General features: G+C 41.0%; 1 protein-coding gene across 1 annotated transcript in view; it reads left to right on the forward strand.

Annotated features, from left to right (window-relative positions):
• The window catches only part of nedd4l (NEDD4 like E3 ubiquitin protein ligase), a 54,512-nt gene that overhangs the window by 12,288 nt on the left and 25,080 nt on the right, over positions 1–17,144 (forward strand). Inside the window, exons 3-6 of the mRNA XM_079659947.1 lie at positions 5,237–5,318; positions 6,810–6,848; positions 7,616–7,669; positions 11,124–12,260. Coding sequence (XP_079516073.1) covers positions 5,237–5,318; positions 6,810–6,848; positions 7,616–7,669; positions 11,124–12,260 — 1,312 coding nt within the window. The remainder of the gene's footprint in view (positions 1–5,236; positions 5,319–6,809; positions 6,849–7,615; positions 7,670–11,123; positions 12,261–17,144) is intronic.

The following is a 17,144-nucleotide window of genomic DNA, read 5'->3' on the forward strand; positions in this document are numbered from 1 at the left end:
AAAACGGGGGTACAACGGAGCTGATCCAGATTTGCGTCCGATATGACGTAAAATCGGTAATGTGGACCCACGGCACTATCAGAAAGTTGCTATCAGAAACAATGCCCGACTGTTTTGGACGTAATATGGTCGGTGTTTGCATTAGCATGGCTAACACTCAGAAGCTAACCTGTACTGGAGAGCATGTGTGTGAAGAAGCAGGAAATAAAAAGGAACTCACCTTGTGGTATAACCGGCAAGAGAGAAAGCCTTTGAGCTAGGGCTGGGCGATATATCGAGTTTACACGATACATCGTGGATTGCACTCCATGCGATGTCGTAAATGACCACATTGTGAACATCGAGTATTATGTTGTCAAATCAATTTCCGCCGCGGCCAAAATGAGCTTTCCTTTCTCCCTCAAAGACACAGTCACACACGCAGGCACACACGCAGGCGCCGTCTAACTTGCACACAAACATTACACACATGCACAGTGACAAAGAGCAGGGCTCGACATTATAAATGGCCCGCTGGCTCGGAAGCACTATTTAGACACCCCGGGCCAGCATAACGTACTTTCCACTTGCCCGCTCGGGCCACTAAAAATATTGCTTTAAAAAAAAAGATTGTCCTGTGGTATAGGTATTTTGACAAGCAATGTGTTAAATTGTTTCGTTTATTAACGGTACAACATAGTGTTTCGTGAGGCGGTTGTCGTTGTTGGGTGAAAAGCAAACAGCTGTTTACTGCGGAGCCAGCGAGAGCAGGCTCCCGTTTGCCCGTGAGCCCGGGCAAAAAACTATCTTCAAATAAAAGAAAGTCACCGGAGGACTTAAAGGAGAGTGACAGTAGCATGAGAAGAAGAGGGAGAGAAAGTTTCAGCCAGCTTGATCGATGGAGTTGTTTCTAGTGGTGCAGTGACGCGTCCTAAAACCCTTTTATAATCAATCGACTTAGATTTATGATTCCAACATTATAAAAGTAGGGTAGACATGTGGAGATAATCCGTCTGAACAAAACGTGCATTTATCAAACAGGTTTGTTTTTCCACAGACCTTATTTCCAGCTATTTTCCAAAACCCTGTGAGAAATCCCATTGCTTTTTTGTCGAGGGAACGAGCAGCTTACTTCCTGGTTTAGGACGCGTCACTGTACCTCTCAATATGATGCCAATATAAACAGGTCTTCTGTCGGCTGTGTACATCAATGCCGACCTATGCTGACAAGTAAGTGAAGAGTAGAAAATATAAAAGGTATTGGCTATAGGGAATGTCCAGCAGTTTAGGAGAATGAAGGTTCTAATCTAATCTAATACATAGCCATTACATGTCTAATTCCTGATAATGACAGGAAGACAGAAAGCGCATTATACTAATAATAATAATACTACTCATAATAATAGCAGACATTTTTGAACAATGACCACAATATCATTATTTTCATAAACCAAATATGAACAATTGAGGAAAATGAGGAAGAACTGATGATTCAAATGTTGTAGTACAAGTAGTAATGTAGTTAGTGCATAAATGACTATTGCAACAAATGTGTTAATTTTCTTCATTATTAGTCGATTTTTTTAATGCAGACATATGTTGCAGGGACTATTAGAATCATCATACTGGCGTGACTGTAAACATCATTTTTTTTTTTTTAGAGGACATTTCAGAATATCGCGATATATATCGTATATCGCGATATAGTCAGTAAATATCGCGATATCATTTAGAGACCATATCGCCCAGCCCTACTTTGAGCTCCATACTGCTTCAGAAATAATCCTTGATAATCCATGGTATGGCGTTTCATTACGGCAGTATTTAGTTTAGACAGTAGCTGCCGGGTCCCGCATGAGCTAAGCCCCCTCCTTTTTTATAAAACATTTTTTTCTTAAAGCTTTATACCAAAAATCTGCACTTTTGAAAAAGGAAGTGAAATAGAGGGATATGAGGCATGGCTAGAATGGGTGATCTGTTTGGTATTTTGAGCAAAACACTTCATAGACATATTTTGTATATATTTGTATATATCTGAGACCCATGCTATTGCCTAAAAATAGCATGATCGGTGCACTTTAATGTCTGCTTTTTTTTTCATATTCATTCTCAAACAACTTGAAGAAAATTCTCAGACGCCTGAACTGAGTCGGATTTTCTTTTACAATGGTCCACTCTAATACCTACTGTAAAATAGTTTTTGCATGAAGTATTTCCTTTTTTTTGTTCTGCTGGTAAACAGCAAGCTAGATGAAAAAAAAAAAAACCCATTTGGAGCAAAGCTGTACTCGTGCCATCAGAATTAAATTATTCCACCCGAGATACAGTAATGGTGAAATAATACAATTGGTATCGGGCTGAAATCCCCATGACTAGTCTAAAGCCTCATCTCAATGTGAACACGGTCAGTATTGTGGTTTACAGTAATGCATTGTATCTGAGCCATGAGAGAGCGGACAGTGTGGGAGACTGAGCCTGACAGTTTAGCGCTGCGAGACTGCTACTCTTGTTAGCATCCTGATGCCCTGCTGGCAGGACAGCGCCGTGTCGCTCAGGAGAAATGTGAAGTGTAATGAAGAAGCAGTGAATGAGGTCTGGATGTGTAGCTCCTGGCTGCTTACCACAGGAGACAGTGCTGGCTTGGCAGTCTGTCCCCTCATAAGAGGCTCAAACAGTGCTGGCTTGTTTCCTTTCCTCCTCTTTCTTTGCTTCAAACTCGTTCCTATTGCTGCTTCTTTGATCCATTGTGTTCTACCCGGTTATTTTGCTCTAAGTGAAACACCCTGAGGTTTTGTTTTTGTTCTTGTAAGGCGTTGATAGAAACTCTTGAGAAACTTGCATGCAATCAAACAAAAAGTGGACCTAGCTACCGTTTAAATCCAGCGACCCATGCACGCTTTCATCTCTCAGTGTTGACTTGAAGTAGCCGGTCTCCTTCAGCAGGATTTCTGTTGAAAGAGGGAAGGAGACAAGAAGGAGTCTCAGTGCTGCCGAGATACAGTAGGCCCATTGTTTTTAGCTTAGTCACAGCACATCAACAGAAACAATCAGTAAGAGGCTGTGGGGTTACTGGAAGACGTTAATTACCAATCAAGCAACAGCAGTTTTGCTCAGGCTGCATTCGCTGTTCATTTTTCATATTTCCCATCCCTTGTGCTCTTTTCCTTTTTGAGCCTTCTACTTCCCTAGAAAATATAGGCTGCGCACTTACTGGCAGGCCAAATCTAATTTTGCAAATATTAATACCCAAATTGTATCCCTGGAAACGGATTATGGCTAATCAGATCTAAAAGGCATTCATAAATGGTTTGAAATGCGATTCAAATCAGATTCTACCTTGCGTGTTGAGTCTAGCCACTGCAATTGAAAATGTCATTTTCTTCTTGGGGAAAAGAGAGATTTGGTGTCATCATCTCAGAAGAGTGAACGTTAGATATTGTGTTGGTGTAAAGAAGTGTATGTCTCCATTCTTCATGTAGCCTGCAGAATGATGTTTTACTGTGTGTCCTGAAATAACTTGTATGTAACAGATGGTGAACACATTGATTTAAGTTATTTCAGGAAACACAGCTCAGGAGCAGAAAATGTAAAGGAACCAGAAGCGTTGTGGGAAATCGTTGACCCTTCTTGAAGCCAATGAGTCAATGAGTCAATTATTTGTTGAGAACATTTATCAGCTAATCTTTGGATCACAGATGAGTCATTTACGTAATATTTATCAGTCTAAATTCAATTTGATGCTGTAATAATAATATAATGCAGCTCTAGGATATTGTGATGGGCATTGTTATACGATGGTAATATACGATTAAACATAAATCAAAACTCACCTTTCAGCTTTTAATGTGTTTAAGATTATGCGATTTAATATTTTGAGCATTTTCTTTGCTTTGATCATTTTAATTTGTGTATCATGGAACGCTATAAATAAATTATTTATCTTTATTATTTATCTGCACATCAAGAAAGTAATGAATAGTCAATCAATAATGAAAATAATCTTTAGTTTAAGCTTTACTCTAAAGTCAGATACTGCATTATAATCTAAATTTGCACGTTGTGTTTCGTAGAATTATCTATTCAGATATTTTCTGTTGCCTACAATAAAATACTTCTAAAATGCGAGTACAATACAGAATCATGTGTACAAAATCTTGAGCCTGTTTGTGTTGATAGTGCCGCCTACTACTGTATCTGCATTATGTAATATACGCATTGTACGCCAAGAATAGTGAAACCAACAATACATGTATCTATAAATGAAATAAGAACACTTAGCAGATCATGTGTACGAGTGATTTGTTATACAGGTTTGTTATTAAGCAGGATTATTTTTAGTTATTAAAAAATGTCCAATGTCACGACCACACAAACTTGTGAGAAGTTTTTCCTCTCAGGGAGGTTTTTGAAAGGTTATAACCTGACACTTTGTTTCTCGGTGCCTGCTGGGACTGGGATCAGTAGAGTAATTGGTCTGTGTGTTGAAAAGTGCGGCTCTGCCTCTATACAGAACTCACTGGACATTTTCTATGCTGTCAGCACCTTCAAATAAACCAATTGGCTATTTTTAAGCAGCACCCAGTATACCCACCATACTCTGCTTACTTTTTTCGCTGCTCACCTCAAAAATATTTTGCCGTTTCTATTTTTAGCGCTCTTGCTTTGTCAATAAGACATTATAGCCTTATCTCAAAATACCCGAATGGAAGCAGTTTTTTCTTGCTGGTGTGTTGGTGGCAGACTCAGGTTTCAGGTCTGGGAACAGGCAGAGTGTGAGAGTGTAGCCTAACAATGTAAGCTCTGGCACTTGCTGATAATATGATGATAAAACCTCAGATGAGGCACACTAGGGTTTACAAACACACTATGATTTTTCCATTCAAGACCAAACGGTGTGTTTTAATAGTAAAAACTATGGAAAAAGTCCAGTTATTTAAGGTTGCCACTTAATGTTTGGTCAAGTTCTTACTTCTTACTCAGATAATAACCGATTTAAATCATAATTTTGTTTACGTTTTGTGTATAATAAGATTTTTCTTGAAAGAAATTGGAAAATTATTGTTTTGATATGGAAATGTATCTTGTCAGCAATGCTAACATATGAGATATTATTTGATAAATACTCGTATGGCTGTGAGGAGAAGATGTGTACCTTTTTTGAATTTTCTCAAGCTGTTAAAAAGAGAGAACTGTGAAAAGATCATATTTTTTCACTCCACTGACTTTGTAACTTTTCCTCTTTTTTTTTTGTCGGCAGCGATCCTTACGTCAAACTATCGCTGTACGTTGCGGATGAAAACAAAGAGCTAGCCCTAATCCAGACAAAAACCATTAAAAAGGTAAGAAAGGTAGAAATGCCTCTGTAGCATGTATTATGAGTTTCAGACCTTATCTCCTCCCACACCTGCAGTTCTCATTTACCGTACCGCCACTTGAATGTGGCTTTGTTTACTCCAATTTTAAATCACAGTGTTGAGATCACGAGACCTTCCCAACCCCAACACGACTACCACACTTCCTTTAAATCAAGGCAATCACATCATCTTTGAGGTCGTTAACCACAGGAAGGCACCAGAAGGCAGTGCTTCCTTTTCTGCTCAGTACAGTGTTAAAGGCGAGTCCTTTTTCCCCCCAGTGGCCTATTTTGGGGAGGAAATCTATTCACAGCAGGGGGAGCTATTACTTGCTATTTGTGTAAAGTACATTCAGATGATATTTTAAGGCTAAAGTGGGCTGTCATTTCATATATTCCTTGCTCACGTTGTGGAATGCTCTGGTCTATACGATTACAAATGTCTATAGATCACATATTGTTCTCATATAATGCAGAATCTTATTCTACCGTACCTGTTATATAATACATGTGGGGTGCAACACTGTTATGTATCCTGACTTAGCTTCTTATATCTTTATGAATGGCTCCTTTCTTGGTTGTTTAGGTTAGCTACATGTAGCTGCCAGCCAACCCTCTGCTGCAGTCGGCAGCTCGGGCCTCCATGCAGGCACACATATGCTGCCAGTGGCCATGGTTGCCTTACTGGATATAAATAGCTGACAATGCACTGCTATGTGGAGCAGAAAATGAAGCATCCCCGCTCGGCTCTTCCATGGGCTCTGTGTGTCTTTAAGTGAGACACCTTTGATGGCATCTTTGTCATTGGAGAGTATGGCTTGTGGCAGGATGGCATGACAAATAATGATACATGAATAGCCATGCTTGACCTGCATCAGTACCTAATGACAATGATTGATTTTTGGTATACTTTTCTGGAATTCCTCATTATTTCATCGTTGACTTTATGGCTTTTTGTCAAAGGGCAGTGGGTTCATTTGTAATTCTGCTGTCTCTGCAGTTGTTTTAACAGAGATGTTATTTTATCGCTGCTGTAAAAGGTTGTAAAGTGTTTATCATTCAGACTTGCTTGTAAAATGAAGGCTTCATTGACATTCTAGTGTTTAAGTCATTGCAATCAACAATGGAATTTTAATGAGAAGTGTCACATAGTTCTGAGTCCAATACAATCGAATGTGTGAGTCAGAAGGAGAGAGTCTGTGCATCTCCTTACTAAACTGATCCATCCAGAAAGTGGATGATAATCCTCATGGCTGTTAATCTAGGGACTAATGCCAGTCACCGGGACATGTTAGCTACAAACCTGCGCTAACAACGTAAAAGGATTATTGACGCACAAGATTGAGCTTAATTTCTCACTTGGGATCCGTTTTTTCTCTCTAAGTTAGATATGTTTTGTAAGTCTGTTTTGTTTTCTGTTGAACTAATAATGTTGTTACCTGTGCTTTAATAACCCTATCTTTACTTTGTTTTTCAGACCCTCAACCCAAAATGGAACGAGGAATTCTACTTCAGAGTGAGTTCAGGTCCAATTCACAAATACTAGCACTAATAGACTCACACAGTTATAAAGTCGACCGTAACTAAAGCACATTTATAATAGGTGTCCGCTTAGTTTAAGTTATTTTGGCAGTAACTGGATGCTGTGAGTTGTGTCATGAAAAAATATATAAAAAATGGTTTTCTTAGCCTATATAAATGTATAATGACTTATTCCCTTCCTCATTAGCAAAATGCACTCTGGCTCAGGCTTACTCTCACCCTTATAACGATGCATTGGCCTAGAGCACATTGATACCTTTCAAACATTGAGACAGGGCAGATGGCGATGCAAATGATGAGCAATTTATGGTACCATCAGTGCAGCAATCCATTCTTTTATGATTTCGCCCCTCACTGTGCTTCATTATGTGTCAGATTCCCCCTCTTCCCGGTACTCTCCACTACGATAGTCTGGCATTGCACTTGTTTACTCTAGAGTGGTAGTGTTAGAGTTGTAAATCTTTGGTTGCAGTCTAACTCACACTGTAATCATTGTGACAGTACTGGACTTTGGAAGCTTATCTACATGTGTGTGATTACTCCTCGCTATTTATGAAAGAATTATAGTTTAGTCCTATGCTACATCATTTAAAGATTGACTATCTTCTAGTTAAAGTAATCACAAGTTATTGTGATTCAAAAGCAAGCACACAGTTGCTCTCAAAGTGTTTGTATGTATCTGCTTTAGCTCTATAACCACTGGCTGGCTGCTGTATAATCACTGTTTTGTTGCCAACACAGGTGTGTCCGCAGAATCACAGGCTACTCTTTGAGGTGTTTGATGAAAACCGATTGGTAAGCTTCACACTACATAACCTGTTCCCCTTCCCTCCCTCTGTTGCATATACAACACAAACCTTTTTTAAATTTCAGTCTGTTATGTTTTGACAGCTTTTGATTTGATTTATTTCCAGCCACAGCAAAACCTCATGACACTTTTTAATTTTCTTCATGCAATTTATTTTCCACTTATTTTCTCTAGCATCTCGTTCCATTTTCGTTGGTGATAATGGGGGTCTGCAGTTTAACTTCTTGATAGTTCAGTGTCAATTATGCCAATACATTTTGTTGTGTCGAAAATGAAGTGGGAAGATTTCATGGGATGTTTTATTAATTAATCATAGAAATCCTTGATTCAATTGTATTGACCTTGTCTACACCACCCTTTGTTGTGACACGTTTTAATCTCATGAAAAATATTGCTAGATTTGATATCATAGGATTTCAACAACAGTTTAGGTCAGAAAACTCAATAAAACCAATACACTGCAGTACCCATGTAAAAACATTGACATAGACAGTGTACAGTCTGTGTATCTTGTAGTTTTATTGCTCTAATTTAAGAGAGTTGTGGTCCACTAACAACTCCTACATTCCTCTCATGTCAAATCTCTCCAATTTCCACCACTTACTAGAACACTGGTTTCCTTCACTTGTTAAATTAAGCCTGTTGTGGGCTCTCAGTTGCCATGACAACTAGATTAGGGGGTTTAGGGCTGCAGTAATATTTGTTTATTATGGATTCACAGTAACTCTGGAGTCTGTGTTCTCAGTTTGATGTCTGATAAAACAAACAGCGGATGCAGCCCAACATAGTGTTGATGTTCTTGGCTGGATGGAGCACATTCTGTCTGGGCCTCGCAGACTAACATCTTTGTGCACGGAGTACCGATGTGGGAGGTCGAAAGATTTCAGCTTCTGATTTGAGTTTTTTTTTGTTATACCAATTTTCCTGATAACTCAATAAAGTTAAGATACATTATATGATTAAATCCCATACAGTCATTTGAATGTCTGCAGGGAAAAAGGCCGCTTTATTTTTTTCCTCAGTACAGTGGGAGCTCTCAGCTGCTGCATAGAAGAGGAAGACACAGCATAGCACTAGGCGTCTCAAGCCCAGTCCTCTCCTTATATGTCTGAGGAGCCGCTTTTGTGTCTATCTCAAGGTGCATGCCAAGGCAGCTCCTCCACCGCTGGCCAGTATTTGTTTCAAAGGGCTGCTTGTCTCTTGGATCCATTACATTTACGCATGTTTAATTCTCTGGAAAGATTCATTGTTTGACTAAGCATTCTGTATGATAAACTGGTTCACTTATGAGTAATAAATGAGATACTAATGCTGTAGATACCCTCAACTAATGTAAGTGCCTACAAAATATGGGAGAACTACATATCAAGCTGACAGCTAACATAGAATGTAACAGATAGGTTGAATAGACCTCCAATACATTATGGTGCTTTGTTTGAAGCAGACGTGTTACGTCATTTGGCAAGCTGGGCTTGCTGCCATTGGACCACACATTGGCATTTTGTTTCTTTACACAGAACACTCTCCATAACATTTCACACACACATTTATTGACTGTGCCTAACACTGTAAGCAGTGTGTCATCGCAAAGTTTAACTGGTTGCCAAGCCACGATTTCTTCTTGCTCTACAGTCTTTTTCTTCTTGCTGTTTCTCTGCCTCAATCTATACAGCTTGCCTTCTTGATGCCCTCTTGTCCACAATGGTATACTTTTGTTTTGTCCTCCTTCTTGTTTGTACTTTTCCACTGCGGTTCACCACCATCAGTGACATGGCTGTCAGCTAGTTAGAGATGGATACGGTAATGGACTGAGCACTAAACCATACTTAGAATTAGTTACAGTTTTTGGACAGTGCAGTTATGAAAGGCCGAATTGTCAGTTCAGTACAAGGAGGCAGACAGTTCGCCTACTAAAGTAGTACAAAACACCCATTTACTGATCCAATGGTCGATCGCTGCAGTATTAAGAATTCTCTCAAGAATGTACAGTACTGTATGCTTTGAAAAGTCTTAATCAATTTGACCTTGTTCTGTAGAATAATAGTGCATAAGTGCCTAAGCATCATCATTTTTGTCTGATTTCAGTATGGCAGACTACGATCACAGCTGATCGTATCTTGGGTGTTTTTTGGAAGCAAACTGTGGCTTATAACACCACCAGACAGTTAAGTGTTTGGCAGTGTCTGGGAGATGGCGTAGTCTAATCTGTTTGAAGAACACTTGGATGCTTTCTCCCGAGAAGGCGGTGCTGTTTGCCTTATCAAAGCTGCAATCTGTCAGATATTTTGCTCTTCACTCTGCCTCTTCCTTTTTTTTAGGTCCATTTTTAGAAGCAACTTCCTTATACCTTTTTTGTTGTTTCCAAGCTACAAGAGGTCATTTGTCCTCCAGATTTCTTGATACATTTTGCATTTTTAGTGGGACAATTTAGTAAGGAAATCATCGCTCCCTGTTGTGACTATTACCTAAAAGGATATGGATGTTACATTGAAAGATTTATGGGGGCATTCTGTGATTTGTCCTTATCTTTCTTTAAACCCACCCTTTCCTTGGGGACATGGCAGGATGCTCAGGCAGATCAGTAATAGTAGAAATGTTGATGTTATGGCCAGAGATCTCCTTGCGATGGATAACACCAGCTGCTATGCCAATTGGGAGAGCCAATGGCACCTTTCTTTACTCCTTACCCCCCTACTTCCAGGTCTCTGCATAAACCACACCTGTCTTTAAACTCTGCCCTCATTTGGTCTCAACACACATAAAGCTGTGTAACTGCATCTTTCACGTTGTGACACAGTTTTTAGTAATGAGGTTGAAGGTATAGCAAAATGAAGAGGTAACTTATTGAGATTCAAAATTGCCAGACTGCATGGACCTAAGAGTTTGGTCATTGATGGGAAGTGGGGTGTGTTTGGAGGGCCAGTTGGCACTTGAGGGCAGCATGGGGTTGTAACTTGAGGTGCTGGGGCCATTTGTGGTCACATGACTTACAAGCAACCCACTGTCACCTCGGAAACCAGGAGCGCCGGCCACTCTTATCCAATCATGTCAGGAATGCTAGCCGTCACTGGGCTCAGGCTATTTCTGCTGTCTGTTGCCTGTGCTTGGTAGTGCTAAGAGTGTGGCATACAGGGATCCTTCTTTTTTTCCCCCCCACTTACCCACTTAGTGTGCAGTGTAAAGTTGTCAGCTCTTTTGCAGGGGCTGTTTAGTTTTTGTGGTGCCACTTATTTCCTTAATACAGTTTACTGTGGAAGGAAAGTTGGGAAAGAGACTCAGAGAGAGTGGGAGGGGAGGGGGGTGGGGTGAATGAGAGTGGAAGAAAAAAAAAAAAAGGGGGATCAGTCATACAGCCAGCCAGAGGAGAGAAGTGGGCGACACTAAGAGACAGAGTGGATCCAGAGGAGAGAAGCAAACAGCCTGTCAGGGAGAAAGTGAGAGGGAACGGGAGCTGCGGGACGTTTGGTGAAAATGGCTCAACGTCTGCGTTTGTACTTCGGTTCAGGCCGCAGTAACACAGCCCCGGAAATTCTGGAAGGAGACTCTGAGGATCAGCAGGGAGACAGTGATGTGGTAACGACGCTCCGCATGCAGCCACCTCCGGGTTCAACGGAGCCAGCTGCGTCACATGCTCCACCAAGAGCTTCGCGGTTGGAGCCTTCACTTAAACGCAGCTCCTCCATGTTCATACCCCAGCTTGCCTCCTACACTGAGCCACGGCCCACCAAGAGCTCCTCCATGCACATCTCGCTTCAGCGCTCCAATGGATCAAGTAATGGAGATTCCTGTGGTCATACTGCTGATGATGATGTCCCGCCACCCTGTTATACTCCTCCAGGGCCGGCTCCTGCCTATACAGAACCAGAAATCCAAACAGACGTTCCACGACAGCCGCCGCCTCCGTACTACAGCCCAGAAACTTTAAACTCACAAACTCTTCCAACAGAGCAGAACCTGCCCAAACACAGGGTCTTTAACATTGGCCCCAATGGCCATACTATGTACAGCAGAGGCCGACCTGGTATCAGTGTTGGTGGTATTTGTATCCAGAGAGACTCTGCAGATGGTTCCGATACCCAACATTTCAGAATCCACCCTTATGGGGGCACCGGCTGGTCTGTCCAGCAGCAGAGTGTGGACCAGTGCTCTGTTGTTAATGGTGGAACACAGAGACTAGTGTTTCAGCTCCAGAAAAACCATAACCAGGATCAGAGCCAGGGCAGGCCACAGGCTGATGCATCTCAGGCAGAATGCACAGATGTTGGCTTTACCAGCTCAAGAGGTAGCCAGGTGGTACGCTACCCCAGAATTCGACTGGAGAGAAGATCATCGCATCAGATGCCGTTGCTGGAAAATCAAAACCAAGAGACTTGTGCAGATGGCAAAGCTAGAGAGGAGAACCAAACAGACATTGAGACAGAGCTAATGGAAGCAAGAAACACATCTAATGGTTGTACTTTCAAAATCAGTGGGGAGTCTTCCAGGAGGCAGCCGCATTTCAAGATCTATTTTACTCCAGGTGGAGGTGGAGATCAGGATGTGAGCATTTGCAATGATTCAACGAGGAATAATCCCGAGGTAAAGACTATTGGAAAACTAAAGTATGACAGAAAACGTTGTTAAATGGAAACATTTTGTTAATTTTGTAATGGCATTTAACAATGAGATGTGCACAATCTATAGTTGTGATGATGAAGATATCACTTTCCGAATTAATCATAAACAATAACAGTGGATAGGTCAACTTACTCATGTGACATTTAGTTGAACACATGATAGCTTGAATGTTGTCTTGCCAAAAGAGGGAGTATGCATTAAGTAGGGCCATGGGTATAACAAATAAGATTCAGGAACCTAAATTGGGTAAATGTTGGACGATGCCTCACACATTTAGTATCTCATTTGTCACTCTGAATCAAGCCAAGTTGAGAAGAGCTCCGTATGTTGCAGGAAGAGGGTGGTGACATTTTGGGAAGTGAAAAGCACAGACACGGTTCTCAAGCTAAATGACACAAACACAGACACTGGCTTTCTTTCACTTTAAAACCACAGGCGTTTGAGGTTTTACACACATCAGCCAATTCACTGCACTTGTTGTCTTCTGTTCCACAGAAATGTGATACTTAAGTTTGGTAATACCCTTAACTGCAGCCAGTGCTCTTTGAGAGTTGGCTGTTTCTATCTTTAGTCTGTTTCTAGTGTGGTTGTTGATTTTGAGAGCGGGAGGCGGCATGTCTTCCTTGGCTCTAGGCTGCTATGGATCCGTATCCTCGCAGCTGCTCCACAAGTGGTTAACAACTAAAGATGTCATTTCTACGATCAAAAGTTGGACAAGCCTTCAGAATCTTTGATTTTTAAAAGTCCTGTTATGTTTCTGTCTGTTCTTCCCCCATGTGCAGCTCAAACTTCGGGAGAAAAACAGATCTAAAGGTTTCACTTTTTAATTAGTGTGTCATATTACCTGACTTATCATCTGCAGCTTTCCTCTCAAGTACATTCTGTACCACACTTCTCTCATGCAGCTCTTGACTAATACCCATTCAGGATGTCATCAAATATAACAGGATTACTAGAAGTACATAGTAGGCGTTTCTAAAACAGAAACTTAATTATTGTGCCTGCCTCACACTTATACAGTCTTGACAATTTTGTTTCCCAATGCTTTTGCTTGAGAAGAATCCTCATGGCATCTTTAATACTGTCACTGAACACAAAATTAATATCTACCACAACAAGGAGATTCAATTAATACCGTTGTAGTGTGCCACAGTGCCCTAGGGCCTTCACCAGGCTTTTATTACATGATAAACATCATGATAAGCCAGTTACTGTTCTCTTGCATCCTGACCATTAACTTTAAATCCAAAATAAACTTTAGACAAAATATTTCTGTTTTTCTCATAGAGGCTTGCTAATATTGGCTGTTCTCCACTCGAGCATTTACATTTTTAATAGATGTGAAGTGTTATGTTTGACCACCATAATTGAATGCATTCCACACATCAACTTTCCCCTTTCTTTAAAGAGACTTGGTGTTGTGTTACCCCAGGGCATTCCCTTTTCTCATGCAACAAGGAAATCCTCATTTAGACCATAATGACGGGTCTTCCCCAACTGGTAGCCTAGAGTTTGTGTGCCCCCTTTTTAGAGTCGTGCATGGGATACTACGGGTGTGTGTTTTGTGTGTGTGTGCCAGAGAGACTAGCTGCAGACAGCTATGCCACAGTGCCATGCCCTCGTTACGGCCCTGCCTCAACGTCATTCACAAAGAGCTTTTGCAGGCCACTGGGCTGGCTATATTTACCTGAGACTGGATTCTGGATGGATGAGTGGGGGGTTCTCTTTTTATTTTGGTCCAGTATCATTGATGAGGGTTTCTAATTGCTATTGTTTGCAGAGGGTCAGCCCTGATCTTGGTTACAATGCATGGCATTGTAATTCTGTGTGTCAGCAGCGAGACTGTCGAGTAGTTGAGAGAACCTTTTCTCACTTCAGTGCCAGCCTGGACCCGCTCCAGGTTTCTGTATGTCATAAACTCTGTCTGTTACCACCTCTTCATAAACATGTTCTTGGCAGCTCAGGGCAACTACAGTTAGCATTGCTAAATGCGGGCAAGATGATGTGTGCAGAGGCCAGTTTTATTTCCATTTTTATTTCTGTTCTTAGTTCATGTGTAAGAATGGGTGGGCTATGTTTGGGCCAGTGGCCTAAAGCGGTGTGTCAAAGGTCTTTTGGCGGGGAGAAGGGTGAACCAGCGGAGAAGCTCAGAGCTAAACAAAAGGAGTATCTATTGTTTAAAAGAAGACCCAAATCTGTTAAATTAAGCAATATGTAAACATTGGCACAACAATGGTCACTCAACAACCATTACACTTTCACCATGGTTGGGTCGCTGCAGGGAGATTGAGTTTTCTATTTTGCTAGCTAGACATCAAAAGTTATTTAACCAACACATATTACTTAGCCTACTTGTGCTATTGATTAATGGCGCTAACTGTCCATTATGGCTATTTTAGGTTACAGGGGTCTGACAAGTCTGTACATGTTACTGTATCTGCTGGGTGAGATGGGTGACGTTTATATCGAGGCGGCATGCTACGGGCAGGTTTAGGACAATACTCGGAGAATAGAAGCAAAGTAGTAGAAACGAACATTTGTTTTGCTCTTAGAGCGCAGGGTCCTAGAGTGCTGCAGGAGTTAGAATTTTTGCACTTCAGGTTCCCATCTCTCAAATCTAAAGTTAAGAGGGTTCAGTCCAAATTGGGTGGAGCACTGCAGAACTGTTGAAGTTTGTTTATTCTTAAGAATGGTTAGTGAATGAGGCCTATTGTTTCTGATGGAATGTTGTTGTGAATGTCTTAAATGTCTCATTGCACTTCTTATAAATCACAAATCCACTTGCATTCACCCCTATTGTACTGGGGTTGAGGTGGAAATCCCAAAGGAGGATATATAAAACCCCAAACATATCTGCAGACAACTACGTGAGATGTAAGTTTGATGGGTGAACTGACATATTTCAGTTTTATTCTCTTACTTTTTTGAGCTACTTTTACGATCCTTCATCTGTCTCTTTCACTCTGGGTCCCTCCTTCTGTTGGTCGTCAGCGACTCCCTCCCTCTCTGAGTGTAACCTGGCCCTGGGAGGCAGCTGCAGGCTCAACTGTGACCCTTTGATGACTCTGCAATTATATCCCTCTGCATACACATACCCACAGCTTAAAACGCTTGTTATTGTTAAGGACAGAAAAAAACAGCCGTTTGTCCCAAGAGTACATATCCCCCATGGGATGGTGCCAATTCTACTGACTATCCCATAGGAAGCACGCCACAGTGCCACTACGTTTTGAAGGATCGAGCATCGTCGGTCCTTAAAGTCTTATCTGGTTAGAAAACATCTCTGCAGCATTGAGTGTTTTTCTGAACTTTATTTATAAAACGGTACAACTAAGTGATTCAAAATAAATGTAAATTGTAGGTTGTAAGTCAACTCATGTGATAGTGTAATACTACCGGACATGCGCAATGGTTACGCAAGAAGTTAATTAATTGTGTTGTTGGTTTGGGAAATGAAAGCAGATACTGGGATAACATAGCATAACATTTCCAAGAAGATATTATTTAGACTTTGTTGATATGTCATGTCTGTGAGATGTTTGGATTTGTGTGTGTGTGTGTGTGTGTGTGAAAGAGAGAGAGAGAGAGAGTGACCTGTGTACGTGCTTGTGCATTAATTACTTTGTGTTTTTTATGTGACTTATTTGTGAACTTTCACCAAGAAAAACCAGGTCTGTTAATCAGATTGAACAAAAACACTGTGATTGCTGTATACCTTAATAATTAACACCAGACTAGATTTGCTTAAGGACTTAATAAGTGGTTTTGAACCTTTTTTTTTTTTACTGACTCAAATTTAAAAAAAGGTGCCATAAGTAACATGACATATCATTGTCAAATCAAGACGATATGACCGATATGAGCTCAATACTGAGGTTCTTTGACTGTGCTACTTTGTGCAGCCGTGAAGCTACTTTATAGATTACAGCACATTGAAAAGCACAAGGGAGGCTGTGGCTCAGTGGATAGTGTGCTGGACTTCGAATCAGGGCATAGCAAGTTCGATTCCCACTGCAGTCAGCATGTCGATGTGTCCCTGGGTAAGACACTTCACCCCAAATTGCTCCTGTGGGGATTGCCCACAGTGTTGAGCATGTAAGTCGCTTTGGATAAAAGCGTCTAACAAATGACATGTAATGTAATGTCCTGTATTTTATATTAAAACATAAGAAAGAAATAAACTAAATGTGTGCAGCACAGCAGACGACCAGGTTGCTGTGAAATTCCCCACAATCCACTGGTGGACCGTAACTCAAACTGAGAAACAGTGCACTAATAGAAGTGCCACGCATTGTTTCAACTCAGCCTTTCCTGTCACACCAGAGACTTCAAACAAACATCATTGTTAGGTATTGCCTGTTGTCTAAATCAGTTGTGTCCCACTCACAGGCTACTTCCAAGAATGGCCTTTTCCATCTCACACAGGTAATCATACTGGAGGCTGCTGCTGTATAGCCCGATCATCCGTCACACTCCCCCTTTTCCTCTCAGTCTGCATTAATTACGACGAAAAGGATGGACAAATCTACGGGCTTCTTGAATCTGAAACACAATCCTTCCCTGGTTCTCCCCTGTTGGCACCTCTATCCTTCACTCCCTCTGTCCTGCTGACTTTGCTTCAATCTGGTGGCAGTGGGTGTTGTTTTTCCTTGCTGGGCTCACGGGTTCTTCTCCTATCAAATGAAACTAAACACCTATTCATAAATACAATCCCATACTGAGCCTTTTGCAATGAACACTTGTGGTAGAGAAAATAGAAAGCATTTTTGCCTAATACTAGAGCAAATATTGTATGACTTCTTCTTTTTTTTTGTTACACAATATGTGGTATAAAATTGCTCAAAC

The sequence above is a fragment of the Notothenia rossii genome (genome assembly GCF_949606895.1).
Source record: "Notothenia rossii genome assembly, chromosome: 11".
Taxonomy (NCBI): domain Eukaryota; kingdom Metazoa; phylum Chordata; class Actinopteri; order Perciformes; family Nototheniidae; genus Notothenia; species Notothenia rossii.